The following is a 27,888-nucleotide window of genomic DNA, read 5'->3' as shown; positions in this document are numbered from 1 at the left end:
CCACGGCCTCTGGGCACCCAGGGAAAAGAGGGAGAGTTGGGGGGGTGAGGATAGATAGATAGATAGATAGATAGATAGATAGATAGATAGATAGAGGGGGTGTGTGAGGATAGATAGATAGATAGATAGATAGATAGATAGATAGATAGATAGATAGAGGGGGTGTGTGAGGATGGATAGATAGATAGATAGATAGATAGATAGATAGATAGATGGGGTGTGTGAGGATAGATAGATAGATAGATAGATAGATAGATAGATAGATGGGGTGTGTGAGGATAGATAGATAGATAGATAGATAGATAGATAGATAGATAGATAGATAGATAGATAGATGGGGTGTGTGAGGATAGATAGATAGATAGATAGATAGATAGAGGGGGTGTGTGAGGATGGATAGATAGATAGATAGATAGATGGGGTGTGTGAGGATAGATAGATAGATAGATAGATAGATAGAGGGGGGGTGAGGATAGATAGATGGATAGAGGGGGTGGGGATAGATAGATGGATAGATAGATGGGAGTGGGGATGGATCGATATTACGGTGGTAAGTTGAGGCTGCAGCCAACGTTAGCCGAGGGCGAGTCACCCGGCCGCCCGGCCCCTTCCACGCCGGCTCTCGCGAAGCCTCGTGCGCCATAAGCCAGGCGGTTGGCGCGTACGTTTTGCAAGTTGACACACTCTGCAGCCACCTCGGGAGCCAGCGAGGCGTCGTCACTTCCTCTGCAGCTGTAATAACACCCAGCGGAAGGCCGGGCGGGGGAGCATGGCCCGGAGCCTGCAAAGGTATTTTCTGTGCAAAGCGTTTGACTGGCAGGGAGGCTGAGCGCAGGAGTGGAGCCGGTTAATGATTTTTGGCTTGGCGGGCAGGAGTTCACTTGAGCCTCGACTAGCAGCAGGTAACTGATCCCGCACCCTGAGTGAGGCCGGGCAGAGACGTCCCACCTGGCTCCCCCATGCGATTCGCAAGCTCCCGCCTCTCCCTGGCCCCCCAGGCTGGGAGACGCGCTCAGGCAGATGCAGCTGCACTTCCAGAGGCAGGTCCGATGCGAGACGCCCGGCCAGTGCAGGGCTTGGTGTCAAGCTGGATCTGTCCCAGCGCTGGCTGCCCCGGCCAATGCCCCCTCTGGCCCTCACGCTTCCCCTAGCCCGGGCGGGGCAGACCCCAGTTCCCGGGGCAGACCCCAGTTCCCAGGCCAGACCTGCCCGGGGGATGGCAGGCTCCTGCCAGGACGCATGGGCATGTCAGAGCTCTGGCACGAGGCCAGCGGGGCCACAGGCGTGTGCGGTCGGCCCGGGAGCCTGGGGCAGGGCGAGGGGCAGCGAGTGAGCCAGGCCCTAGACTCACTACCACGGCGAGGAGGGAGGGGGCAGATCTGTGCCCAGCAGCTCCCACATGTGCAGTGTGAGGCCCTGGTCTGCACCCCCCTTCCCCGGCCCTCTGAGGGGCAGAGAGCCCCACGGCCTCTGCCGGCCACAGCCTGGGGAACCCGCCCCCGGGGCAGGCCCGGAGCCAGAGTCCAGCTGCTCAGACCCTCTGCCCAGGGCTGCGCTATCTCCTGCCTGGCTCCCGGCCCTGCCCTCGCCTCGCAGCACGAGGTAACCCTGCTCCGGCTCCCGACCTCAGCCCCACGCTCCTCCGGCCCCACACTCCGCTCCAGCCCCACGCTCCTCCAGCCCCACGCTCCTCTGGCCCCACGCTCCTCCAGCCCCACACTCCGCTCCAGCCCCACCCTCCGCTCCAGCCCCACGCTCCTCTGGCCCCACGCTCCTCCAGCCCCCACGCTCCTCCAGCCCCACACTCCGCTCCAGCCCCACGCTCCTCCAGCCCCACCCTCCGCTCCAGCCCCCACGCTCCTCCAGCCCCACCCTCCGCTCCAGCCCCCACGCTCCTCCAGCCCCACGCCCCTCCAGCCCCACCCTCCGCTCCAGCCCCCATGCTCCTCCAGCCCCACGCTCCTCCAGCCCCCACGCTCCTCCGGCCCCACGCTCCCCTCCAGCCCCCACGCTCCGCTCCAGCCCCCACGCTCCGCTCCAGCCTCGCTATCTGTCACGGCTCACAGGTCGTGCCCACGTTTGGCCCAGGGAAGGACCCCTCTCCAGTGCGACGGCCCCTTCTCGGGGATCCCCCTCCTCTCCAGCAGCAGGGAGACAGCCCTTCCTCAGGGACCCCCCTCTCCAGTGCGGCGACCCTCTCCTGGGGGCCCACTCTCCCCTGGGGGGTCCGCCCCTCTGCTTCCGGGACGGTGCCTCTCAGGGCCTCCAGCAGCCTGCCCTTGCTGTGAGCCCCTCGGGGTCCCCTCCCTCTGGACCCCGGGACCTCCCCTCCCAGAGGGGATAGCGCCCCCTGTTCCCCAGCCCAGAGCTACTCAGCCAGCGCCCAGCAGACGGGTCTATTGAGCTTTGAACAGCCAAGGATCCCTCAGGCCAGTCGGCTGGGCCCCCGGCCCCACGTCAGTCTCCCCGCAGCCGGCTGAGTCCTGCCTGCCCTGCCCTGTCCCCCCAGAAACAGCCCCCGTCTCCCAACAGAGCCTCCAATACCCCCAGCCACAGCCCCTCCCCTGTCCATTGTCTCTCCCCAGGTAAGAGGGTCACCTGGGCCCCTCTTCTCCGCCCCCCTCTCCGTCCAATTCTCCCCTGGCTGGGACCCGCTGGGCCGGTCGTGGGGTCTCCCCTCTGCAGCCCCTTGTGAGCAGGGCCGGGGTGACCAGGGAACCATACAGAACAACAAACTCCCCACCACTGTCACATTTCACCAGTAACATCTGGGCACCGAGCGCCCCCCTCTTTGAGCCCCCAGGACTCCCCACTTCCTCACACTACCACGCCTGCTCTAACCACTAGGCTTGGCCCCCCCCAGGCCTGTGAGCATGTGGCCAGCGTGACGGCTGGATAGCAGCGCCTCGCAGCACTTCATGGTGCGGGCTGGGGCCTGCGGCAGGAAGGCTGGTGAGAGCTGCTGTCCCCTGGCCATTCCTGGCTAGTGCAGCGACAGCAGCCCGTGCGGATTAGAGCCACCCCGAGGCTGCTGTAGCCTGCGCTGGGCCGCAGAGTCAGGGCAGGTGGAGCGCAGTCCTGCCCCTTTCTGCCCTTCCGGGGGGCTCGGCTCACCCCCGAACTGATCCCCGGGGCCTGAGCACCATGGCTCTGCACACACCGAGGGCCGGGGCTGAGGAGCCAAACGTGGGGAAAACAAGGCCTGCGGAGCCATCGGCCGAGGAGGGAGACACGGGAACGTCCCCCCCAAGTCCTTGGTAAAGAGGCCAGGGACCCGTAATCTCCCGTGAGAATGGGGCCAGGAGGCAGTGGCTGTGAACCACGGCGGGGGGAGGGAGGGGGACGATTTGCAGCAAGCCCCACCGGAGACAAACCATGCGGGTCAGACACCACCCCCCGGGTTCAGAATGCAAAGCGCCAACCCTCTCGCGCTCACGAGCCAGCCGCCTGAAAGAGCCAGAGCCCGTGTGCTGAGCGCACGGGAATAACGCAGCGCTGGGAATTCCACGCCAAGCGTGCGTGCGTGTGGCGGGGGCAGGGCGGGGATTCCTCTAAGGTATGAAGGCTTTCAGGGGCTGTTGAGCATCTCTCTGTCCAGCCGCGTCTCTCCGGAAGCCCCTTTGTGTCACACACTTTATTTGCACTCACCTTATTGGGGGGTTGAGTGACACAAATTGGCCCCCAATCAGAGGCCTGGGAGGCGCGGCAGTAAGGAGACGTGCAGAACAACGGCCAGCCCAGTGACGGTGGGTCCGGACCAGCTCTCCGGCCTGCCTCCTAACGCAAGAACAAATGTGCCAATGAAATGTCATCTGACCACTGCAAAGGGCTTTCCCATGTGACCCGGTTAACCTGTGGGACTTCCTGCTGCAAGGTGTCCTGGAGGTCCAGAGCTGAGCAGCACCCAGAAGAGGCCTGGGAAAACAAACGCTTCCCACGTCACAATGGTAAGGATTTAACACAAAACAAACCGGGACTTTTGCGGGGGCTCCCGTGCATCAGGGCCTAAGCCACGGACGAGGGACGAGCCCCTCGGGAAAACAGCCGTGGGACAGGAAAGCCGGTCTGAGACTCAGGGCATGAGTGTTCCAGTCCCTGCCACAGGCTTCCTTGTCAGTCACTCTGTGCCTCGGTTTCCCCATCTGTACAACTGCCCTACCTTCTGGAGGTGTGAGGAGAGCTGCAGTGACCACGCCCAGCGGCTCAGCCCCAGTCCTGGGCGCCGCGTAAGGCCCACACGGAGACGCGGGGGTAGTTCCCGGGGCTCGGGTTACTCCGTGGCTGTCCCCGGCAGACTCGTGGGCTGGCGCTGCTCAGAGCACCCCCGTTGGCATGGGGCCACGCTAGCACGTCCTGCGGTCTCGCGAACGGAGCTGCAGCCAGCCCGGGCAGTGTCTCGCCCAGCGCCCGGAGCCCGCAGGCTCAGGACCGGCCTGGGAAGGCCCCTGGCCCCCGGAACCCAGGCCAGTGACGGGCTCAGGGCGACTCGCCAGAAAGTCCGGTCAAGGGGGGCCTGATCTGACTGCACCCCCAGAGCCGTTACTGCAGGGGCAGGGGAGGTGCCTGCCAGGGGCAGGGGAGCTGCCCCCACCTGGGCTGGGCCACTACAGCTCCCAGCCCGGGCTCCCCAGGTGATTCCCTCCCGGCCCAGGTGTGTGTGGGGGGGGCAGCGAGGCAGGGCTTGGGAGCGCGGTGGGGCAGGGATGGGGCCTCAGCGGGAAGAGGCGGGCGGGGGCAGTTTCACTCCTGCTCAGTGTGCAGTTTTAAATATGACCATGTTGGCTCCCTGCTGGGGGCTGAGATGCTGCAGGCCCAGCCTAAGCAGTCTGGCCTAGTGGTGTGGGCAGTGCGCAGGGCTTGGGGTCACTGCTGGAGCTGGGCCGACGGGGGGGCGATCAGAAGCCCAGTTCACCGCTGGCCGGGACAGCTGCCTGGGGCCACACAGTGAGTAGGGCCAGCCGAGGGCAGCTCCCTGGGGGCAGTTCTCCGCAGGGCTCTGGGGTGGCGGCTCTGCTGGGCGCTGCAGGCCCACGGCTCTCCCGGCAGAGCCACTGCAGCACAGCTGGCGAGCTGGGCCCCGAGCCCCAGGACAGCAATGCCAGGCCACGCCCGTCCTCCCCGCATCCCAGCCGCAGCCGTGCCAGGGGAAGGCCAGTGGGGGAAAAGGCGGCATTTTACGGCTGGCAAGATCCGTCGTCTTCCTCCGTCGCCGCCTCGGGCGCCACGCCCCTGTGGGTGGCTCCAGTTCCTCAGCCAGGCCCCCGAGCCCTGGGCCACGCTGCTCGTGAAACGTGGCCCGCGCTTGATGCGAGCTCTCATTGGTATTCTCTGCAGCACGTCCCTCTCCTTCGGAAAGGCACAAACGGCCGCCTGCTGGGGACGTCCTGATGTGCCGGGGAAAGGTAAACAGGAGCGACGCGGCCTGTCCTTAGCTCCTTGATCATTTCATATTCCTCTCTCATCTCTCCTCCCAGCCTGGGCTCTTTAATCTCTCCCTCTGCCGGGCCTTTCATGTCCCCAGCCTCGCTCCAGCCCCACTGCCTCTTTCTGCAGTAGCTGAACATGCTAGCGCAGGGGGAGCAGCCGGGCGAGTTCCTGCGTCGGGTCGGAGTGTTTTCCAGGTTGTCCTCCCTGCGCAGCTCGGTCGTATCTGGCCTTGCCTCAAGGGGCCACTCCATGGGAAAGCCAGCTGGGGGAGGCGCAATTGGCGATTCAGTAGGGGGCGCTCTTCTCTGTGGAGAAATGGCCCCGCCCAACGCTCCGCCCCCTCACGGTCAGTAAAAGACTCAGAGGCAACCTCACTAGCTCGGTGTCCTGCTCCGATTGCAGCACAGATCGTCTCGGTCCGCTGCGGCCCTGCCGGAGCGTCAGCTGCCGATGCAGTTCTTCGCTGAATGCCACAGTGAGGGGCAGAGCGCTGGGACGTGCCACCCCAGAGGTGGCTGCACCCTGGCCGGCAGATAGCGTGGGTGTCTACTACTCCGAGACCCACCAGGATGAAGGCTTCTGTCTTGCGGAGATGGCTGGACATTGGGAAGCATTTGCGGGGGAAAATTCCAAAGAAGTGAATAAAGTGTCGCGTTTCCACTGTCTTTCGTAGAGACTTTCCAGGTGACAAGAAAGTCAGATCCAGGAAAGAAATTGGTTGAAAAGAACCTGGAAGATTTTTTTAAAAGTCCATAAAACCTCCCCAGTGTGGCAAAAGCGGCTCCTTTCTCGCGGAGAGCCGGTCAGCCCCCGTAGTACAGCCGCCCTGAGAGCGCCGTGGCGGCCAGCCACTGGCCGCACACACCATGCGCTCTGCAGTTCATTGGCCTCGCCTCACTCCACTGACCCGGGCCACTGCCACGCCCGGCATCTGAACCACTGAGTCACACGGCGGAGCCCGGCCCCGCCAGGACGCATAGTGCCCGGGGCCGGGCACAGAACTGGCAGGCCGGCCCGCCTCCACTGGCATTGCCTGGTGCTTTGGCTGCTGTCACGGGGTGTGCGGGAGTCCCCGGGTCCTGTACCCCACCGCTGCCAGGCGGGACTCTCAGGCGGTAGGTAGAGCAGAAGGGTTATTGGGTCACAGGGACACGGCGCAGCGCAGACTTTTTGTCACTGGAACCAGGAGCAGTCAGCCTAGCTTGGGAAGGGGGGGCAGAACCAGGGCTCTGGGCCCCTGCCTGCCCCCCCCCCCACCAGCTGGACTCCCCCCTTCCTAAAGCAACCGAAAACTAACTCACCCCCCCAGCAACTGGTTCCAGCCTTCTAGGCAGCCCCTCCCCCGCTTTGTTCAGATTCCTAGGCCCAAGGTGTTATCTGCTGTCACCTGGTCCTGGGGCCTGAGAGACTGAACATACTTCCCCAGTGAGTCACACCCAGCCTCCCCCTCCTCATGCAGACAGAGCTGCAGGGCCCGGGGAAACTGAGGCACGCACACACAATCACTGCAGAACCGCACAGGACACTAGAATCACACACACCACAAAGCAAACCGGGAACACAAACCAGAGTGAACAGTCCCCAGTGCGTCACCCTGCAGATCTACTCACCCCCGTGTCCCACGCCTCCTGCAGCCTGGCTCTCCTGGCCCAGGGACTGTGGCTGAGGATGGTGTGTAGCCCGAGACGCTCTGTTGGGTGCTCATTTGCAATAGCCCCCTCTGGCACACAGAGGCCAGCTCTGGCCTGCTGAGCCCCGGCGCCCCAGAGCAGAGCAGTGCTGCCCAGGAGCCGTGGCGCGAGCATCCTTCCCTCTCGTTTCCTTTCCCTTTGGGCTGGAGCCGAGCCGTCTGCCCATTGCCTGGCTGCTGCTCATGGGCGTCCAGGGAGCAGCTGTCTGATCTGCTTGTGACACAGTGGGGGGCTGTCTGCTCTGTACCCCGGGGTCCCCACCTGGCTGGGCTGCGATTCCCACTGACTCACCCACGTGTGGATTGGCCCAGACGCCCAATCCCAGCCTGGGCAAGTAACAAGGCTCTTCCAGGGGGAGACAAAGGGAGGGAGGGGGGACGGCCCCTGGCTGGGGGCAGGGCTGGGAGCTGGGCAGTGGCAGTGTGGGGAAGCATGGAGGAAGGAGACAAAAAACCAGTATGGGGGTTCAGGGGCCTGGGAACCCCCCCCCCAAAGGGAACTAGGGCTGTCGGCCCATCCGATGCCTCCATCAAACCTCCACTGGGCTGTATCCTGGAGAAGCAAGAAACCCACGGTCACTCTGCTGGCTGGTGGAGTCACATCTGGCTGTGGACGGGACGCAGGGTCGGGGGGCTCCCGTGGCACCCAGGCAGTGGTGACAAGGCTGGCCCACACCCTGCCCCCGGCTGGTGCGCCCCTCCCCCGGCAAGCCCAGCCCTGGGGGGCCGGAGGTGCCGTGCCTAGGGGGAGCCAGGGATGAGGTAAGTCTGGGAAAGGGGCGAGGCCCCGGGCAGATCGCAGCTGCCCTCTTGCTGCCAAGGCTTACGCCTGCGAGGACCACGGAGGACACTGTGATCGGGAAAGGCCCGCGGCTGCGCCGGAGCAGCGCGTCCTGCCGGCCCAGGCTCTGCCGTGCAATAGGCTGCGAGAGGCGGGCAGGACGCTTCCCGTGTGGCGGGCTGGTGAGGGCGAGTGGCTTTGCCCTGCTCACTAACACTGATATGTTGAAACTCAACCACGCGTGTTCGCCCCTTGTCACATGCTTCCTTCTGCCCTGACGGGTACCGAGGGGAGGCAGGCCTTGCCTTGCGTGGATGTGGAGGAGCCAGCCAGACCCGTCCGCTCCCTAGCTGGCCGCACCGTTTTTCTGCAATGTTATTTAGTTGGTTTCATAACCAACCCCAGTTTTTATAGGAGTTCCCCATTCATTTACTTGCCAGTACAGGCTCTGACTACCCCAAACAGACGGAGCATCCCCCGCCCCGGCCCTCCTGGGCAGCAGAACGGCTCCACAGAACGGCTCCTCCAAGGAAGAGGACTTCTTTGCTTCACTGTGTTCCTCGTGCACAAGTGAAACTGCCAGGCCGCTCCACGGGTGCTTAGCCTGCTGGCCAGACACCGGGGATGTCTGCGTCCTTTCCTGCAGTCAGGGAGAGGGCCATCGGGGCCAGGCCACCTCTGCCTGGCTCTCCCGTCTCGCGGGGCTCACGTTTTGCCCGAAGAGAGCCAGGCTGGACTCAGCTCATTTTGAAAATCAGCTGCTTGGGAGGCTGAACAAAGGCTTTTGTACTGAATCATCCCGGTGCTGAAATGCTACAGATGCATGCTGGTGAGTGTGGGCAAATACATGCAGCTCTGTAATGCGACTTCTGCGCTGAATTTGGTCACTCGTCAGGGCTAGCAGCGAAGGCTGCGACATTTGAAATATACACGTAGAGTACACGTGTGTACACAGTATAGAATACACACACACATGTGTACATAGTATAGAATACACACACACACACAGAGAGGAGTATATACTTGCACATTATATACTATATATATCGGGTACGTCTACACTAGCTTGGTAGGTGGAGCTAGGTAGGGTAATGAGGGCAAGCAGAGTTGTAAATGAAGCCCAGGATTTAAATATTTAAATATACATTTAAATATCCCAGGCTTCATTTGCAATTCCACTTGCCCTCATTACCCTACCTAGCTCGAACTGCCGAGCTAGTGTAGACGTACCCTATGGCTGTGACTACATTAGCACCGTTTTCCGGAAAAGAGATGCTAATGAGACACTTGGGAATTGCAAATGTAGGAATAAGGGACCCTACATCCTTGAAAGTAGGAATAAGGGATCTTCCGGAAAAGGCTTTTTTTCCCGCAAGATCCCGTCTAGACTGGCGCTTTTCTCTGGCAAAACCCCGAGCCGGAAAAAAGTGGCATCCATGTAAATGCAAATGCCGTGGGGGATATTTAAATCCCCCGCGGTATTTGCAATTCCGACTGGTCTCATTAGCATCCCTTTTCCGGAAAAGGGTGCCAATGCAGACACAGCCTATGTGTGTGAAAAACAACCGTGCCCTAGGATAACTCGGGGGTTAGCTGTGGATTTCCAAGGAGGGCGACTTTTTACTTCTGGAAACTAGATACAGTTAGGATGCGACACTCCTGTACTTTTACTCGACTCGTTTTCCAGGGTACTTTGACTTTTACTTCCACTTTTGTCAAAGTAGCAGGACTTCCACTGGGGTAACTGTTGTGGGTCCGTTTCCCACCGCTGGTCTGGGTGAGCTTAACCCAGGCTAACCAGGCCCCCCATCCTGCCCCGCAGAGTCCTTCACTGAGCCTCACACCCGCTTCCCAGCCTCCACCCCGTGCGGGCGGAGGCGTGAGCACGGGGCACCAGGGCCGCTCACTTCCGTGGCTCCCGCCAGAGAGGAACGTCGCACATCTGCGCCCTTGGGAGACGTCTGGCATGGCCACGGGAGGCGTAGGAAACCCACCCAGAGCCCCGGTTTCAGACAGCGGCCCCGTGGGCACAGCACACTCTGTGCTGGAGCGGGGCAGAGTCCCCCGGGCGCGTGGTAACTCACAGCTCCAGCTCCCTTTGCCATGCGGGTGCCTAGCAGCCGTGTGGGTTGCCTCTGGGGACTGGCTGCGGCTTCATGTTCTTCCTCCACATGCAGGCAGGTGCCGGGTGGGAAATGCCCCCCCCCCCCCGTTCATTTTCATGTCTTTGCTATTTCTCCCTCCCCTTTGCTTGTGCTTTCTCCATACCGCGGGGGCACCCGGTGGGGGGGTCACATGCTCCCCTAGAGTCCTCATTCGGCCTCTGCTCTCCCACGGGTGCCGGTGGCCTTTGCGTCACGGGATAGGTTGGAATAGGGGCTCCGGGTGACATTTTCCCTCGGCAGCCTGCCCCCCAGCTCTGTTGGGACATCCCCTGTCCGCACAGCACGGAGCAGGGAGGCTGGGCCCCGCTAAATCTGGTGCAGGCTGGAGGGCTTGTTAAACGAAAACGTTGACGGGGCCGTCAGTCCATGGGCTAACTGCAAGGCCGCGTTCTGTGCGCCCGGCCCCGAAAATTCTTCTCTGTGAGGAGAGACAAGCGCTGGGCAGGTTTCCTCAGACAACATCCAATGGGTCACGTGCAGCTGCCGGCGCCCAGGGCCGCGTGCGAGGCTGCTGAAGAGCGCTCCCTTCCAGCTGCTGCATGCTTAGCCCCACAAGTCTGCCCCCAGGAGAAGTGCAAAAAAGCCCGTAGAATCAATCAAGAAGTAGTTCAGATTAACACATGCATGCACGTACACCGCACAGCCCCACAGAGCGAGGCAATGAACAGTGAGCCCACGTCCACCCGCAAACTCACATTACCACAGCTATTGGCCACACCACTCATCACACCCTTAACTCTGCCCTGCCTCGTCACGACCTTAACTCTGCCCTGGCTTGTCATGACCTTAACTCTGCTCTGCCTCATCACGACCTTAACTCTGCCCTGGCTTGTCATGACCTTAACTCTGCCCTGCCTCGTCACGACCTTAACTCTGCCCTGCCTCGTCACGACCTTAACTCTGCCCTGGCTTGTCATGACCTTAACTCTGCTCTGCCTCATCACGACCTTAACTCTGCCCTGCCTCGTCATGACCTTAACTCTGCTCTGCCTCATCACGACCTTAACTCTGCCCTGCCTCGTCACGACCTTAACTCTGCTCTGCCTCATCACGACCTTAACTCTGCCCTGCCTCGTCACAACCTTAACTCTGCTCTGCCTCATCACGACCTTAACTCTGCCCTGGCTTGTCATGACCTTAACTCTGCCCTGCCTCGTCACGACCTTAACTCTGCCCTGCCTCGTCACGACCTTAACTCTGCTCTGCCTCATCACGACCTTAACTCTGCTCTGGCTTGTCATGACCTTAACTCTGCTCTGCCTCATCATGACCTTAACTCTGCCCTGCCTCGTCATGACCTTAACTCTGCCCTGCCTCGCCATGACCTTAACTCTGCCCTGCTAAACACCAGCCTTTCATTGCTTCCTTGACTAGCCTTCTGCACCCACCCTTGTGCTAAGCCCTCTCCCACTACAATGGCAAGCCAAGGGGTTGTTTCGCCCACTCGGGAAGGGTCAATTTGTCCCCAGAGTCCGTCAGGCCCATGCCTCAGAGTACAATTTACGGGTTAAACCAAATGCTTAGGCAAGCTACCAAACTAAAGAAGTTCTTCTGCCCTACCTGGCTACGATTCTTGGTGGCTTTTCTCCCCCTCTCGGCCCCTTGTCCTGCCCCTGCAGGGAGGCTTACCGGAACTTTCTACCCCTCGCACTGCCCACCTCCCCAGGCCACATGTGGCTACGAACTGGATCCTTTCCCCCGTGACGGGACCCTGCCTGCTCTCCACAGACCACGTGAGGAGCTGGCATGCGAACTGGGCTCTTCCCCTTCTTCAGGCTCTCCCTGCCGCTCTCCAGCTCAGCTGGCTCTTCTAAGGGCCTGAGGAAACACCCGGCTCCCACCTGCTCCCAGGCCTCACCTTGGAGCCAGCCTGCTGGTCACAGGCGGGGGCAGGGCCGGACTCCCTGACAGACTAGCCCAGTCTGTGACCACGGAACACCAACCACGGCTAGCAAACCTGGGCCAGGCCGCGTGCTCAGCGTGGAGGGAAGCGGACGTACAGTGTGGCCAGCCCCATTCGTCGTGGGTTATGGATTCCCGAGGCCAGGCAGGCTTGGCTGGGCTGGTGAGTGGCACCGCCCCGGGAACCCCAAACTGCCCAGTGCCGAGCCCAGGGACTTGCAGAAAGGCAGCCGCTCTGGTGTGTGTCCCGTGGGGGGGAACTGAGGGCCCAGGTGCTGCCCTGCCCCCCGCCCCAGACAGCTCCTCGGACACGCCCTTCACCCCAGTGGTACCTCGGGCCCCGTCTGAACGAGCCACGTGCCAGCGCAGCTGCTGGCACCCAAAGCCAGGCCGGGGCGGGGAGAGGGGCCCTTCTTGCACAGCCCCTGGGCGCTCCTGGCTTGGGCTCCGAGGGACACATCTGTGAAACTGGCCCTGGCTCTCTGGGCTCCGCACAGGAATCCCCCCCCCCCCCGGACGACGGGGTGCTCAGGCTTTGTGCACAGAGGCTAGCTCTGGACACGTGCAGGGTGCCCGATGTCGCCCAATGCTTGGGTGGCCCCCCCGCCCCCCCGTCCTGCAGCCACCTCTCCGGAGAAGCAGCAGCCGCTGGTCACTCCCAGGCGCAGCTCTGCCGGGGAAGGTGGCTCAGCGGAAAGAGCAGAGCACCACCTGCTGAATCCTGAGCCGGCCGGGCCCTGGCAATTCCCTGCCCAGCCCCACTTCCACCCCTGCCTGGCAGCCCCGGTCAGCTTCGCCAGCCCCGCAGCGGGCACCCCGCCACACCCAGCCGGAGCTGGGGGGCTGATGTGCCGGGGCGAGGGGGGGGGCTGCTCCCTGGGGCTGTCAGTTGTGCCTGAGTTTCTTTGTTGTAGGGTATTTGGCTGGCTGGGTTCTGCCCTAACACAAAGGCCCCTTCCTCCCTCCCTGCCTCCCCGTCACTCACCCTCCTCCTCTCTCCCCACCCACCCCAGGGAGCCGGGAGGCTGCTCCGTGCCAGAGGCTGCGGAGCCAGACAAAGGACCGGCTGGTGTATTTGTTTAGATTTCTAGGTGACATCGCCCCCCAGCACGCAGCCCCCAAAGAGCCGGCGGGAGCGGGCCGCAGGTTCGGAAGGGCCGCTCTGGGCTCCGGGCCCTGAGGCTGGGGGGGGCATGTAAACTGATCGGGGGGAGGAGACCCCCCCCCGCACATTCCTCTGCAGCGCTGCCTCTGCCAAGCCCTCCTGGGGCTTTGGCACCCGCGGCTCCGGCGGGGAGGGGCGGTACAGGTGGAAAGGGGTGTGGGGGGGAGGGAAGCCAATCAACCCAGCGCCCCCCCCCCGGGCGGGGGAGGGCGGGGCTATGCAAATGACAGGCAGCAGAAGCCAATGGGCTGCGGCGCGGCCCCGGGCTCAGTGCGAGTTGTGGCGCCGGGCGGGCCGGGGAGCGCACGGGGCCGGAGCAGCGCGCAGCTCTCGCCTCGCCCGCAGCCTGCGCGCCGCGCACCGAGCGAGCCGCCGCGGGAAGGTAGCGCCACGCAAGGCGAGCCCATGGCCCGCGGGGCAGAGCCGCCTCGCCCCTGATCGCCCGCACCCCGCAGCGGGGCTGGACCGCCGGGCGCCCTGCTGAGATGAGCCCCGGCTGGCGCTAGGCTCCGTCCCGCTCCCCTGCGGGCTGGGCTGCCCCTGGAGCGGCCGGAGAGGTACGTGTCCGGCGCGGCGCGGCGCGGGGACCCGGCTCCTCCAAAGCGCTGGCGCCGCGGGCGGAGATCGCGGCGGGGGCCGGCCGGGCAGCGAGCGCGGCTCCCGCAAACTTTGGGCTGGCGGAGCCCGCGGGAGCGTCCCTGAGCCCGGCCCGGCCCCGGGGCTGGGGGCGGGCGCTGCCCTTGGCCGGGCCGGCAGGTCCGCGTGGGAAAGGGGCGGGCACCGGAGGGCTGGCTGCGCTCCCGCCGCCGGGCAGGGCTCCGGGCAGCCCCCCGCCGCGCAGGAAGTCCTGGCTCGCGTTCCCCAGCTGGTGCCAGGCAGGGGCCGCCTCCCTCCACCCCAGTCCGGCTCGTGCCTCGGGGGCTGTGCCCGGCCGAGTTGCCCGCCCAGCCACCGGGCGCTGCCCCGGGGGCCCTGCCAGGGCCTGGCCCGGGCGCCCCAGCGCAGGGGTGCGCACCAGCCCGGGGCCGGGCGATCTCTCGCCTCTTTCCGCAGTTTGCCCGGCTCCCTGCTAGCCCGTCTCGCCTCGCCCCGGCATCGAGCCGGCCTGGGGGGCGCGTGTGGCCCCGGCTCTGCCCTGGGAGCTCAGCGCCCCACTTCGTCCCCTGCCTCCAGCCTGCCGGTTGGGGGGAGGAGAAGGGGCCTGGAAAGAAATCCTCATTGTGCCAGTTTGTTAGAGGACCAGCTCCCCGACCCCTTCGTCTGCTCTCCGGGCGCAGGGCTCAGAGCTGGGGCAGGCGACGGCCTGGCCTGGCCGCCAGGTGGCCCAGGTGGGCCGGGCCTGGGCCGTGGGGCGCCAGGTGGAGCCAGGCCCGGGACGGGTGCGCTGCTTGGTTGGGCTAGTACTGGCCGATCCCCGCGCCCCGATTCCTGCCTCTTCCTTCCTTTGTGCAGCTGCCTCTGTGGAAACCTGCCTGCCCTCGCCCTGGCCTTGGGTGGCCCCTGCGTGTGGGGCTGGCGGGGGGAGGGCATGGGGCAGGAGGGCCACAGAGGGGGCCAGGCATGCTAGGCCCTTGGGGGGCCCAGAGGCAGCGCTGCCAATGAGCTGCCAGGCTGGAGGGATTGGCTTGGGGTGATGGCCACGGCCGGGGGGGCAGGGGATGGTGCGTGGGGGTCTGCTGGGTGCCCAGGAGGCGGAGTCGGGCAGCGCCCCTGGGTGCAGGCTCGGGGACCTGCCTGGCTCCCTGCCGGGTCTGCGCCAGGTTGGGCCCGTGCTGTTCCTGGCAGGTTTTTAACACCCCCCTCCCACCACCACAAGGCCGGGAGGCTCAGCCCCTCCCCCCAGGGGGGAGAGTCGGGTCCCATGACGTGCTGGCTCCTGCCACCCGCTGGCCCTCGCCCTCTGGCTCTGGGCGCTCCCTCGTGGGCATGCCACCCCTGGGGCCAGCCTGTGCTGCCGGATGCTGGTGGCAGCAGTAGCACCAGGAGCAAAAGGTCCCGGGACAGCTGATCTCTGGAGTGTGAGGGCCCAGCATCGAACGCGCCCTGCCCAGAGGCTGCCCCGGTGCCCCCCGGTGCTCTGCGTGCCCCTGGCAGGCTGCCAGCACTTGGAAATGACGCGGTGGCGGCAGCCCTTTTACTTGCCTGGTCCGAGTGCCGGGCTCTTGGGGCTAGGCTGGCGATGCTCGCGGGGGGGGGGGGGTTCCTGTCCCCCTCAACCTGCTGCCCAGATGCTGTGCGCCCCCCTCCCGCCACGGGCCGGGCGGCTGAGAGCAGACTCTCCCAAAGGCGCAGAGCGACAGGGAGCGGGCACAGTGTGGGGAGGGCAGTGGAGGGTTAAAAGTGGCTGCAGCGGAGTTGGGGGGGGGATCCGTCCCTGGGGGGGCTGCTGCCATTTGGCTGGTGTCACCGTGTCCGTGTGTTAGTCACGGAGTTCTTCAGAAGTCCCTTTTGAGTCAGGAGCCTGCGGCTTTCCTCTTCGCCCTGAACGCTTCCTGCTGCCCTCGCCCCTTTCTGGGACCGGCTCCTGCCGTGAGCCAGGAACTGCGCAGGCTGCCCGCTTCCACCCCCCCCTCGGCCGGGCCTCGCAGCCGCACGCCCGAGAGGCCGTCCCCTGGCTGCCAAATGTGTGGGCCAAGCCGCCTCCTTCAGGGCAATGGTCGTGCTGGGTAGAAGCAAGCGACCCTCGCGTGGCCGGGGTGGGCGTTCGGGCTCGCCCGCCCCGCCGGGAAGGAGGTGCCTGGCTATCATTGGGGAACAAGTCTGCCCAGCGCCGCTGAGTTTGCACGTCTGTGTGCGAGCGACGCCGGAGGGAGGAATCGCAGCCCGAAGATGCACTAGGAGAACGGACCGGCTCCCTGCTCTTGCTGCATCTGGCTTCCTCCCAGCATTCGACCCTGGCTTCCGATTCCCTCCTCCTCCCGCCGGCTTTCCATTCCCGTCTTCCTCCTCCTTTTCGCCTCTTCCCCCTTTCCTTTGTTTGCCATCTCGCTCCCCTCTGCCGCACACACAGCTCCATCCAAACGCGCGAGCAGGCTGTGCCAGAACTAGTTCCCAGGGCCGGCAGGGGGGTGGATGTAGCTGGCTGATGGCTGGCTAATTGGGGCTGGAGACGTCCCGGCTCCGGAACACATGGCGCCGTGCTCCGGGCAGGAGCAAGAGTTCGATGGGCTCCAGCAGGGAGTGCCGGCCGGAGAGGGGACTCCTGCTCCCATGGCAGCAGCAAGGCCATGCTGATGGGGACGCTGCCGTTCCTGCCTGGCGGGGCACTGGCCACCGCTGGAACCGGCTGTGTTCCCGGTGGCCTGGCCCTGCCTCTGACTAAGCCGGGAAGTCTCTCCCGTCTCCTCTGTCCGCTCCCTGCAGTGTGTGCCGGGGAGGCGGGGGCAGCGCCAAAGACCCCTCTGGCCTCCTGCTGCCCCCAGGGCGTGATCTGCCTCCCACAGCCAGCTCGCCCCCTGCCGCCCCCAGTGTCTGTCAACCAGGAGATAACATGGGCCCGGGAAGGGCTCCCCCTTCTGAGGCCTGGCAGAGAGGGGCCCAGCCCATGTAACCCCTGGGCGAGGAGGGTTAGGGCAGGCTCGCACTGCTGTGGTTTTGCACGTGGGATGGAAGTGGATCCAGACGGGTTATTGTTGAGTCACCGAAACGTGGCGAGCTCTGTACAGGGCAGATGGCTCCTGCTCTGGCCCCCGGACTCCCTCCCTGCCTGTCGGGCGCTCGGGTCCGTGTGCTGGAGCCCAGGAGCGGGGAACGTGTGCTCCCGCCGATGGGGATGCCAGGCACCGAGCGCTGAGACTGGTGTGGCCACGCTGTAGGGCCTGCTGGGTTTCCTGCCCCGTGGCCGAGAACTGAGCACGTGGGACGTGGCGCTGTCCCCCTGTGCGGGCGCGTGTTAGCCACAAGGGGCTGCTCTGGAGGCAGCGACCCTCTTTGAGAGCCCTTCCCACCTCCTTCCAGCTGCTCACCTAGGCAGGGAGGCCTAGTGGGTAGGGCAATAGCATAGAGCAGGGGTCCAATCCCTGCACTGCCACAGATTCTGTGTGTGACCTTGGGTGAATCACCTGATCGCTCAGCTCATTGGTTCCCCCCTGCCCAATGGGGGGGGGGGCAGAGGGCAGGTAGTCACTGTGGTGAAGGGGTTTCCGATGCCTGGGGACATGCATCCAACATGCCAGGAAGCCAGACTGTGCTGGCTAGAGGCTGCCTGAGGCCTGCACCCTGCCCTCCTCCAGAGGCCTCCAAGCACCTGGCAAAGTGCTGCGCAGAAGGGGAAACTGAGGCAGCGCACGAGTCAGCCAGTAGGCCTGTGGCGGAGCCGGGGCTAGAGCTCCGATTCCCCAGCCTGTGTCCCGTTCGCAGACCGGGTTCCGAGGGCTGGCTAGCGCCGTGTTCGCAGGGTGCCAGGGCGGGCGCGGGCTGGGGGCCCGGTGCCGAGGAAGATCTGGGCAGCAGGGGCTCTCCTGGAGCAGAGGTCAAAGGGTCTGGTGCTGGCAGGTGGCGCTAGCCTGCTCCAGCTGGTGGTGAGGGGGGCTTTTCTGCCAGGCAGGGGGATTAGCCAGGGCAAGGACTGACGAGCTCTCCGTCACCTGGACTCCAGACGGGCATCTTGCTGGCGCAGCGCAGGGCGACGGGACGGGACACCTGGCCCACGGACCCGGCCAGATGGCCCTAAGAGCCCTGTCTGGATTTCAGAGCCTGTCTCTGCCGCATTAAGGTGGCTCAGCCTCTGTCCCCTGGGAGCCGTGGCCCGTGGGAGCCGAGCGGCTCATGCGTGGCCCCGGCGCTCTGCTGCATGGTGTAGCCGGGATCCCTGTGGCGCCCAGCCAACCTGGCACACGCAGCCCTTTTCTTCCCCCTCCAAAGCCTTTTGTCTCTCTTCTGTTCTGTCAATAATCAAGTCCAGATTTCCCCCCCTCCAGTTCCCGCGTTTCTCTGCTCGGCGGGGGCGCGAAGGGGAGGGACCGCTCGCAGGCTGGGCCTGCTGAGGGGCTGGTCGGATCCTTCCCTCGATTGGGCCAGGAGGGGCCTGTCCGGTCCTGAGCCAGCGCTCGATCGCTGCCCCTCTGCAAGCCCCCTGGCTTTGCCAGAGGAGGCCGGCCTGTGGGCTGGCGCCGGGGCCCGCTGGCCCACCTGAGGGAGGCCGATGCTCTGGGAGACCCGGGGGGCCCTTCCTGGTGCTTGGTCCCTCCCCATCGCCTGCTCTCCCTCCGGTGCAGACGGGGGCGGGTGGCAAAGTGCCGGGGACTGGTGCAAAGGAGCCGGCTCGCCGGGCAGTGCCCGGGGTGGAAGGGAACGGCTGCAATCCAGAAAGCACCCCAGAAAGCGTCTCCCTGCCGGGTAGCGGTTCCTTCCTGTGGGCGCTGCAGGGGCAAAGGCTCAGCCCCGGGCAGGGGAATTACTGCAGCGGCGGCTCCAGGGCCTGTCTCCTCGCCCCAGGGTGAGGGCGATGGTTGGACCCCTCAGGCTCATGGGGGCTCCCAACCCACCTTCGGATGGGAGAGCCATGCGGGGAGGGGCCCGGGAGTGGGAGGAGCTGGGCGGGGGCGTGTCTGTGGGCGGGGCGAGGGCTCGGTTCCCCGCCCCCCGGGTAACGCCCCGTTCTCCCTCCCGCTAGGCTTCCCAAGGACTGCGCCTGGACGCCGCCCCGCCATGCCCCTCCTTGGCGTGGTGCTCGGGGTCGCCCTGCTGACGCTGGGCTGGCGGGCGGCCCACCCCAAGGACTACGTCTCTGCCACGCCGCGGGTGCAGCTCTCCTTCAAAGGTAAGAGGCAGAGCCAGGGGCACGTCTCGCTGCCGCCAGAGTCCGGTCCAGGGGCTCTGGAATCCAGGTCCGGTTCTTCCCCTCCCGGGGCTGCTCCAGAGTCCGGTCCAGGTCCAATTCTTCCTCCTCCTTAGCCTTAGGCCTATGAGAGCATCATCCCGCTGTGCCCCCCCACCTTCCACAGCCGACCCTGCCCTTGGGGCACCGGGAGAACCTGGCCAGGATCATGGTACCTCACTGGAATGGATTCTGGCCTCTGGTGCCAGTGATATCTGCTTGGAGCTATGGGTGGTGGCACACGGCGTCCCCGGGGTGGGGGCTGCATCGCAGCGTGAGCTTTCCTGCTGCTCCTCAACTCGGGTGCTGTGGCAATACCTCTCCCACAAGCTGGTCCTGGAACCTAGGGGCAGCCCTGTCGGGATGGACCGGCCCGACGCGCTTGCCTGGGACCCGCCGGCCGGGGGGTTGAGCTGGGGAGGGGGAAGGGGCGTGAGGGTGCCTGGGGAGCTGTGGCAGGGCCGGGGTTTGCGTGCGCAGGTGGTGGGCGCCTCCGGCCAGCCGCCAGCGAACGGTGCGTGTGCGTCTGTGTCCTGGGTGTCTTTGCTGCTTCCCCACTGGGGAGAATCTGCAAGTGGCAGCATGGCCTAGTGGGCAGAGCACCCCACTGGGCTCAGAGACCTGGCTTCTCTTCCCACCTCTGCAACCTTTGCTGAGTCGCTACCCACTCTGTGCCTCGGTTTCCCTGGTTAGGCCGTGAGCTCTCTGGGGCAGTGCATCTCGCGCTGTGTTGGGGAGTGCCTGGCCCAGTGGGCCCTGGTGTGGGGCGGTGCTGCGGGCGCCACCATAGACAATAGCACGCAGCCCGGGGAGAGCGTTCTGTGTGAATTCGGAGCCTGTCGCTCCCCTGCCCCGGTGGGAGGTGCCTCTGGCCCTCGCCCGCTGCCGCTGGAGGCCCTGTGAGGCTCGGCGGGTCGGTGCTGTGTGGCCAAGGAGCAGGCTGATGGCTGGAGCGAGAGGCTTAGAGGGTTGGCAGCCCTTGGCCATTGCACCGTGGCGCTGGCCTGTGGCTGTACCAGCCTTGCCAGCGGGGGCCTGGCACTGCCGCCTCCAGCACGTGCCGGGTGTGTGTGGGGCCAGGGGCAGCTTGTCTGGGCGGTGGGGAGCTCTGAGGCAGCACGGTCTGTCTCGGCACGTCACCAGGTCCGCGGGGGGAAACTGAGGCATCGCGACGCCGGGTTCCCGGTGGTTCTGGGGGCCAGGACGGAGCCAAATTCAGGCTTTTGTCCTCCCGCTCGCTTGCCCCACAGCGCCCCCTGCTGGGAGCGTGCGGCCACGGTGTGGAGGAGGAGCGGAAATGCAGCCGCCTGTTTGGAGCCGAGATGGCGTGGTCGTTGCAGGGGGCTGCCCGGATGCGCCCGCACGCCCGTTTCCTGCCGCCTGGCCAGTAGCGCAGTGGCCAGGTGGGGGCGGGGGCGTGCCCAGCGCGGGGGCTCGAACCCGGCACGGCTAAGCACGGCGTGCGAGGATTGTCCACGCTTTGCCGTCCCCGTGAGCTGGGCGTGGCTCGTCCTTGGTGCCCTGGGAGCTGGGCTGGCAGGAGCAACACCCGGATCAAGCAGCTGTCAGGCGGGGTTCCAAGAGCCTATGTGACTTAGGAGCCCAAATCCTGCCTCCGGGGGGCTTTAGGAGCCTGGGCCCTATTGCCTGGGATCAACCCCACCCCGCCCCTTCCTGCCCCTGCTGCCTCCGCCCCTTTTCCCAAGCCCCTCCCTCGAGTGTGGCGACCCTGGGGGGTTGCTGGGAGCCTGGCATGGGGTGGCACCCCCCCCCCCCAGAAGTGCAGCGACCTGGTCCCAGCCTGCTGACCCCACTCCCCTGAGCGACACGGGCGGGCTGAGGCCAGGTCGTTCCACGTCCTGCTGCCGTGGGGAGGCCTGGCCCCAGGGCCTCGTAGGGCACCTCAGTGCGGGGGTGGCCGCCAGCAGCCCCCCGAAGCACGAGGCCCAGGGGCCGCCCTGGGCCGGTTCTGCCCAGCCGGGCTGCCTGTGCTGCGGGGAGGGGGCCGGCGAGGGCCAAGGGGCGCAGCGCCCTGAGCGGTGTAACTCCTGGCGCCACCGGCCACGCTCCAAGGGAGCAGCCCCCCCCCCCTCCGGCCGGGGTCCCGGCCCTGCCACTCCAGCCGCCGCGCATTAACCTCCCGGCTCCCTTAGCAGCCTGCTGGGACGCGGGCGCCAGAGCTGAGCCGCGTTAATCGGCTTTTCCGAGTCGCTACCTTCCCTGTGTGAGTGCGGGGGCGGGAGGCTGTGGGCCAGGCCGGGGCTGGGGGAGGGGAGGGCTTCGCTGGGCCGGCTCGCCCCTCCCCTTGGCCCAAATCTCCCCGCGGCTCCAGCGGCAGGAGTGGGCCGGCGGCCGCAGGCGGCGCGGGAAGGGCGGGAGCGGAGAGGAGCCCTGGCGGGGCCCAGCAGGCGCTGAAATGGGAGCCAGGGAAGAGCCTCCCCCGAGCTGTCAGGGCTGCAGGGGCCGAGCCCAGCCTGTCCCCCCCCCCCCAGCGAGATGCCCGTTGGCGGGGCTGGGTCGTGCCACCAAAACTGCCCTCCAGTGTGGCACGAGCCGGGGCTTTGTCGAGCCGCAGTCCTGCGGGGCGGGAGTGGGGGGAAGCACAGGGCTGGGGTAGTGGGTGTTGGGGGGGGGGGCATATCAGGTTCAGGAAGTTGGGGGGCTCAGGTCAAGAATATGGGGGTGCTGTAGGTGGGGACTGAAGGGTGCCGGGGCATGTAGCCTGGGTGCAGGTGCCCGGAACACCGGTGGGGCTGGCGAAGCCCCGCAGGGGTCCGGACTCTGGCCCCTGACTCTGCCTGGCCAGTGTGCTGGGCAGAGCCACGGGCTCCAGAGCCGGAGAGGCGTGGGGGGATCGGTGGCTCCGCGGGTGGAGAGGGGCCCTCTGGCCGGTGCCTGGCCCCAGGCAGGTCCTGAGAGCTGGGATCTAGCCTCCCTCCAAGGCGGGTTTTGCACCCTCGGCCTCCTCGAGGCTGGACCCCTCCCAACGGAGCGCTGTCCCCTGGAACCGGGGCCCAGCAGTGGGCCTGGTAGAGGCAAATCAGAGAGCCCGTTTGCACGTCCCAGAGCCGCCTTGGCTCTTTGGGCCACACGGGCTGCTCCTGTTCCGCTGGCTATTAGCCCCCCGATCGCTGTGAGCGGCTGTCTGTCTCTGTCCCCCCGGCATGCCCCCGATCGCTGTGAGCGGCTGTCTGTCTCTGTCCCCCCGGCAACCCCCCGATCGCTGTGAGCGGCTCTCACCCTTCTGGGCAGCCCCCCCAATTGCTGTGAGCCTCCCCCCCAGCAGTCTCCCCCCAACTGCTGTGAGCAGCTGTTCTCCCCCCATTGCTGTGAGTGTCTGTCGTCCCCCCCGCGCAGTCCCCCCCCATTGCTGTGAGTGTCTGTCGTCCCCCCCCGCGCAGTCCCCCCCAATTGCTGTGAGTGTCTGTCGTCCCCCCCGCGCAGTCCCCCCCCAATTGCTGTGAGTCTGTCGTCCCCCCCGCGCAGTCCCCCCCCATTGCTGTGAGTGTCTGTCGTCCCCCCCCGCGCAGTCCCCCCCCAATTGCTGTGAGTGTCTGTCGTCCCCCCCCGCGCAGTCCCCCCCCAATTGCTGTGAGTCTGTCGTCCCCCCCGCGCAGTCCCCCCCCAATTGCTGTGAGTGTCTGTCGTCCCCCCCGCGCAGTCCCCCCCAATTGCTGTGAGTGTCTGTCGTCCCCCCCGCGCAGTCCCCCCCCAATTGCTGTGAGTGTCTGTCGTCCCCCCCGCGCAGTCCCCCCCCAATTGCTGTGAGTGTCTGTCGTCCCCCCCGCGCAGTCCCCCCCCATTGCTGTGAGTGTCTGTCGTCCCCCCCGCGCAGTCCCCCCCATTGCTGTGAGTGTCTGTCGTCCCCCCCCGCGCAGTCCCCCCCATTGCTGTGAGTGTCTGTCGTCCCCCCCCATTGCTGTGAGTGTCTGTCGTCCCCCCCGCGCAGTCCCCCCCATTGCTGTGAGTGTCTGTCGTCCCCCCCGCGCACCCCCCCCAATTGCTGTGAGTGTCTGTCATCCCCCCCGCGCAGTCCCCCCCCAATTGCTGTGAGTGTTTGTCGTCCCCCCCGCGCAGTCCCCCCCAATTGCTGTGAGTGTCTGTCGTCCCCCCGCGCAGTCCCCCCCAATTGCTGTGAGTGTCTGTCGTCCCCCCCGTGCAGTCCCCCCCCATTGCTGTGAGTGTCTGTCGTCCCCCCCGCGCAGTCCCCCCAATTGCTGTGAGTGTCTGTCGTCCCCCCCGCGCAGTCCCCCCCAATTGCTGTGAGTGTCTGTCGTCCCCCCCGCGCAGTCCCCCCCATTGCTGTGAGTGTCTGTCGTCCCCCCCCGCACAGTCCCCCCCATTGCTGTGAGTGTCTGTCGTCCCCCCCGTGCAGTCCCCCCCAATTGCTGTGAGTGTCTGTCGTCCCCCCCGTGCAGTCCCCCCCATTGCTGTGAGTGTCTGTCGTCCCCCCCGCGCAGTCCCCCCAATTGCTGTGAGTGTCTGTCGTCCCCCCCGCGCAGTCCCCCCCAATTGCTGTGAGTGTCTGTCCCCCCCCGCGCAGTCCCCCCCAATTGCTGTGAGTGTCTGTCGTCCCCCCCGCGCAGTCCCCCCCCATTGCTGTGAGTGTCTGTCGTCCCCCCCGCGCAGTCCCCCCCCATTGCTGTGAGTGTCTGTCGTCCCCCCCGCGCAGTCCCCCCCAATTGCTGTGAGTGTCTGTCGTCCCCCCCGCGCAGTCCCCCCCAATTGCTGTGAGTGTCTGTCGTCCCCCCCGCGCAGTCCCCCCCAATTGCTGTGAGTGTCTGTCGTCCCCCCCGCGCAGTCCCCCCCCATTGCTGTGAGTGTCTGTCGTCCCCCCCCCCCCACGCAGTCCCTCCCCAATTGCTGTGAGCTGCTGCCCCCCGCCAGGCAGGGGGCCGGGTTCTTTGTTCCTGGCTGTTTGCGTTTCGGTTGAGCTTGTTTGGCGACTCGGGTGACCGGGTGGTGACACCTCGTCCCCTTTCCCAGCCTGTTAATCTGCACCGGCCTCGCGGCTCAGGTGGCATTACAGGGTCGTGATCCGGGCTCAGGTCGGAGAACCAGGCCCCGAGGGCGGAATCTGGCCCTTTACCCGCGTCGATCCACAGCGGCTCCGGCGTGGCCGCCGCAGTGTGGACGGGGCCGCTCCCGCTGGGGACCATGGGATCGAAGCCGGCCCCGGCGGGTGGGGACTGACAGGAGAGATTCCCACGGCGGGGGCGGGACCCCATGGCCCCGGAGCCTGGGACGTGCACAAGGGGACCGGTGAGGTCCCGCCGCAGAGCTGGGCAGCCGGGCGCGGAGGGAGACGCCGGCCCTGCCGAGCCCAGCAGGGGGTCAAGGCGAGGGGCTGGCTGAGACGCTGAGGGTGGGAGCAGGGCTCCGGCCGGCACGTGTCCCGAGCGCTCTGCCTGAGCGGGGGGAGTCTGGGGCGGCCCGGCCGGAGCTCTCCTCTCGCATAGGAGGGCGGCAGCCAGGCCCGTGCTGAGCCGCCCCGCGCCGGAGTCCAGGGGAGCTTTGCTTTGCACCACGGCTCCGTTTTGCCCCGAAATTTCCCAAGGCAACTCTGAGCCGGGCAGGACTGGCTCGAGGCCAGGGAGCGTCCTTGGCAGCAGGCTGGGGGCGATCGTGCGAGCCCCTCTAGAGCTGCGGGCCGTCGGGAAACGTGACCTGGCCTGCATGGCGCGGGACTGGGAGCTGCCTGGCTCGGCACTGCTGGGCGCTGTCCAGTCGCCAGCGCCGGGTGGGAAGCGTCAGGCGTCTGCCGCGGCGCGAGAGACCCTGCGAGGCGCAGTCGCAGGACGCAGCCGGCTTGGGGGGCTGGTGCGATGAGGCACAGAGCCCGCGGCCCCACGGAGGTGGGCTCTGTGCTGCAGAGCGGTGGTGACCCCTCCCGGCGGCGCAGCTGCAGCGTTCCACGTGTGGACGAGCCCGGAGCCCTGTGGCCCGCCGAGGCGGGTGGGGGAGCGAGGGGCTGGGCCGGGTTCCCTAAAGGAAGGAGCGTCCCCCGGGAATTCCAGGGCGGTTTTGTGTCTGTGCCGCTGCTCTTGGCTAAGCTGGAGACTTGGGGCCCCAGGCCTGCGAGTGGCACCAGGAGCCGCGGGTACGAAGGCGGCGCCGCACCGCTCCAGGGAGCCCAAGGCCACAGTGACTCTCTGGGGGGCCGTGGGGCAGGGCGGGGGGCGGAGGCTGCGCGAGTAGCCGTGGGGCGTTGGGGGGGCCGTGCCGAGGGACAGAGGCCGTGGGCGTGGCTGGGAGCTTATGATGGTGCACCCTGGTGCTGGCTGCCCAGATGCTTCCCGTTTCAGTCTGGCGCTCGGCGCACCGCGGGGTCCCTGGCGGGCGTCTCCTCCCGCACACTGCTGAGGCTGGCGGGCACAGGGAGCCGGCCTCAGTCCCGTGGCCTGTCTGGAGCAGAGCCCCGAGCTCCCAGAACACCCCCCCCCCCCCCCCCGAGCGTGCTGGGCCGGTGTCCGTCTCCTCCGCTCCTGCCGCAGCGCCAGCTCAGCCAGCGGCCGCCTGCTCGCCCCAGCCCCTCGCTCCCGGCCCCTCTGGGTTCTGCAGACTCGTCCCGGCCTTCTAGCCTGGAGCAGGGCCCTTGGGTCTCGCCCCGGGGTTTCCACGGGGGGCGTCCCGTCAGCTCCCCGGCCTGCGCCCGCCCGGCTGCCCATTGCAAAGGATTCGTGGGACGGGGTTCGGGGGCAAAGCGCTTGGGTCCAGCAGACTCAAGCCAGGGCCGGAGCTGCTGCAGCTGGACTGGACGGTGCACGCGGATAAACCCAGCCCGGCCGGGGAGGGACCACCTGCCAAGGGCTGCCGAGCGACGGGCGCGTCCAGGCCTGCCGGCTTTCGGTGTCCGGACCCCCGGGAGCAGCGTGGGGAAGGGCAGCCCGCACGCCGAGTACAGAGCCGAGGCTGCTCTTAGCCACAGCCGGGGCCCTCCCGCGAGCCTGGCCAGCCTGTGCCTGTTCCCCGGGGGCGGAATCCAGGAGCGGCTCTTTGTAAGTGTCCGTGTGCGCAGAAATGCAGCAGTCGAATGGCCGGCCACCGGGCTGCACCCGGGCCTGGGCTCCCCCCGCTCCAGAGGGATTTCCCGGGGCCGCGTCACCTGCGGGCTGGGACAGAGCCGGCCGCCCCAAGCCGTGCGCTCTGGAAGCGACAGCGACGGGTGCTGTGGAAAAGCCCCAGGGCTCCCGCCTGTCGGCTGCTGTGCAGTCCCTTCCAGCACGGCGGGCGGGGATGGGAGCGCTGGAGAAAGGGCCCAGGCCGTGGCAGCCAGCGCCCCTAACGAGAGCGCCCCGCTAGGTTCAGGGCTCCCTCCAGGAGGCTGTCCTGCTGCGACTGACGTGGGCGAGCCAGCGTGGACTCTAACCCTGTGCCCAGTCTGCGAAATGCCGGAGGCGAGAGCAGAGCCAGCGAGCCCCCCTCTGCCCCGGAGCCTGCTCTCCTAGCTAGGAAATGCAGCTTAGGAGAGCCGGGAGGGACTCGGAAACAACCCAACGGATGTGGGTGGCCACTGCCTCTCAGCTTCTGGGGGCTCTTGAGTCTCCCCCCTGCCTGCCCCCCGCTCTCTGTAACCCTTTCCTTTCCCCGTGGCAGCCTCCGCAATAGCTGACCGCCCTAGGCTGGTAGAGCTGGGTTAGCTCTGCATGGGGCGTATCTGTAGCTGGGCCAGCCCCTGGAGATTAGAGGCAGGGTACTCGAATACCAAGGGCCAGCAGAACTCTGCCACTGGAAGGGTCCCTTGTGAATAGCCCCAGCCTGTAGCCCCTTTGCAAGGCTGGCTGCCTGGCCCAGCAGAGGCCGGAGCGGTAGTGGAGAGGCGAGTCTGGCGTGCCCTGTCGGCTGTGCTTCCGCGTGGAACTCGCTGTCGCTCAGCGCACAAGCGCCGCACGGCAATCCTCGTGCGGCTCTGCTCACGCGCTCGCGGGCCCGGCTTGTTTGGATAAGGCGTGTTCGACACTCTGCAATTATGTACTTGCAAAACCAAAGGGTGTCTTCCAAACCCACCAGCTTGGCCGTGCGCGGAGCCAGCTGTGGAGCGCTGGGCGGCCGCACGCTGGCAGGGAAAAGAGCGGCTCTTGCCCTGGAGTTCTCTGGACAAACGGGTTTGTTTGGAACTTCCCGGCGGCCTGAGCCCCTTTCTCCAGGGACCCTGCCCTCAAGCCGACGTCTCCCCGGCTGAGGCACTACCCAGTGTGTGGGAACGTCCCGGGTCTGGTTCCAAGATCTGGGGCTAAGGCAGTGGGTTGCTTGCTTGTCCTGTGCCCCCTGGCTGGGCAGCTGGGTTCCCGGGAAGCGCTGTGCGTGGACGGCCATTCGCGACAGATTCCCGTGCCGCCCGGAGGATTAGCAGAGCGCCCCCGGCTACCTTGGAGTTTCTCCTGGTGGTTCACTTGGCAGGAGCCTCGGTGCCTAGAAAAATATTCCGCACGTGGTTGGAAAAAGATGAGGGGACATTGCTGGTCGGGTAGCACGTGGGGGCCCGTTTCTGCCCCCTCGCTGGGCACAGACCAGTTTAAAGGGAGGGGCCGGGCCCTGGTGGGCGGGTGGGCAATGCGTCCTCTCCAGCCCGCCCAAGGGTACACGCCAAATCCGCTCGCCCACGAGGATGAAACGGTGGCGTCTCTGCGCGGCTTGTTTCTCCGTCGGCTGCAGTCGTTAAATCGGGCGTGGACGTCCCTCCCGCTGCTCCAGGCCGGTGGGGCCCTCGGTGCAGGGCGTGCTAGGGGCCGGTGCAGGGCGTGCTAGGGGCTGGTGCAGGGCATGGGTTATGCTTGAGGTCAGACTCAGCGACCCCCGAATGCGCCCCTCTGGGCAGGAGCCCAGCCCCGCGAAGGCGAGGGGCTTTGGCCGCCGAGGCCCGTGGCCGGGGAGCTGTGAGAAATGCACATTCCTGCAGCCGTGAGCAGTTCAGCGCCTTGTGAGTGTTTACGCAGAGAC

At 66.1% G+C, this 27,888-nt stretch overlaps 1 protein-coding gene and 1 long non-coding RNA gene across 6 annotated transcripts in view; both read left to right on the top strand.

The window, feature by feature from the left end:
* Nucleotides 1–532: 532 nt before the first annotated feature.
* On the top strand, nt 533–7,462 carry LOC102458805 (uncharacterized). Of its 4 annotated transcripts, none has more exons than XR_012906552.1 (4): nt 533–789; nt 3,690–3,947; nt 5,335–5,402; nt 5,830–7,460. It is a non-coding gene; the product is annotated as an uncharacterized LOC102458805 (long non-coding RNA). The 4 variants fall into 4 exon arrangements; XR_012906550.1 differs by having other exon boundaries at nt 533–902; XR_012906553.1 differs by having other exon boundaries at nt 538–902; nt 3,875–3,947; nt 5,830–7,462.
* Nucleotides 7,463–13,407: 5,945 nt separating this feature from the next.
* Nucleotides 13,408–27,888, top strand: part of SEMA3F (semaphorin 3F) — a 58,138-nt gene continuing 43,657 nt past the window's right edge. For both annotated transcript variants that reach the window (XM_075939551.1, XM_075939550.1), the window contains exons 1-2: nt 13,408–13,687; nt 18,745–18,891. In XM_075939551.1, the coding sequence (XP_075795666.1) occupies nt 18,780–18,891 (112 nt within the window). In that variant the 5' untranslated portion in view covers nt 13,408–13,687; nt 18,745–18,779. The remainder of the gene's footprint in view (nt 13,688–18,744; nt 18,892–27,888) is intronic.

Source organism: Pelodiscus sinensis, chromosome 11, assembly GCF_049634645.1.
Source record: "Pelodiscus sinensis isolate JC-2024 chromosome 11, ASM4963464v1, whole genome shotgun sequence".
Lineage (NCBI taxonomy): Eukaryota > Metazoa > Chordata > Testudines > Trionychidae > Pelodiscus > Pelodiscus sinensis.
The sequence above is the reverse complement of the archived record's forward strand: the minus strand, read 5'-3'. Positions and strand labels throughout refer to the sequence as shown.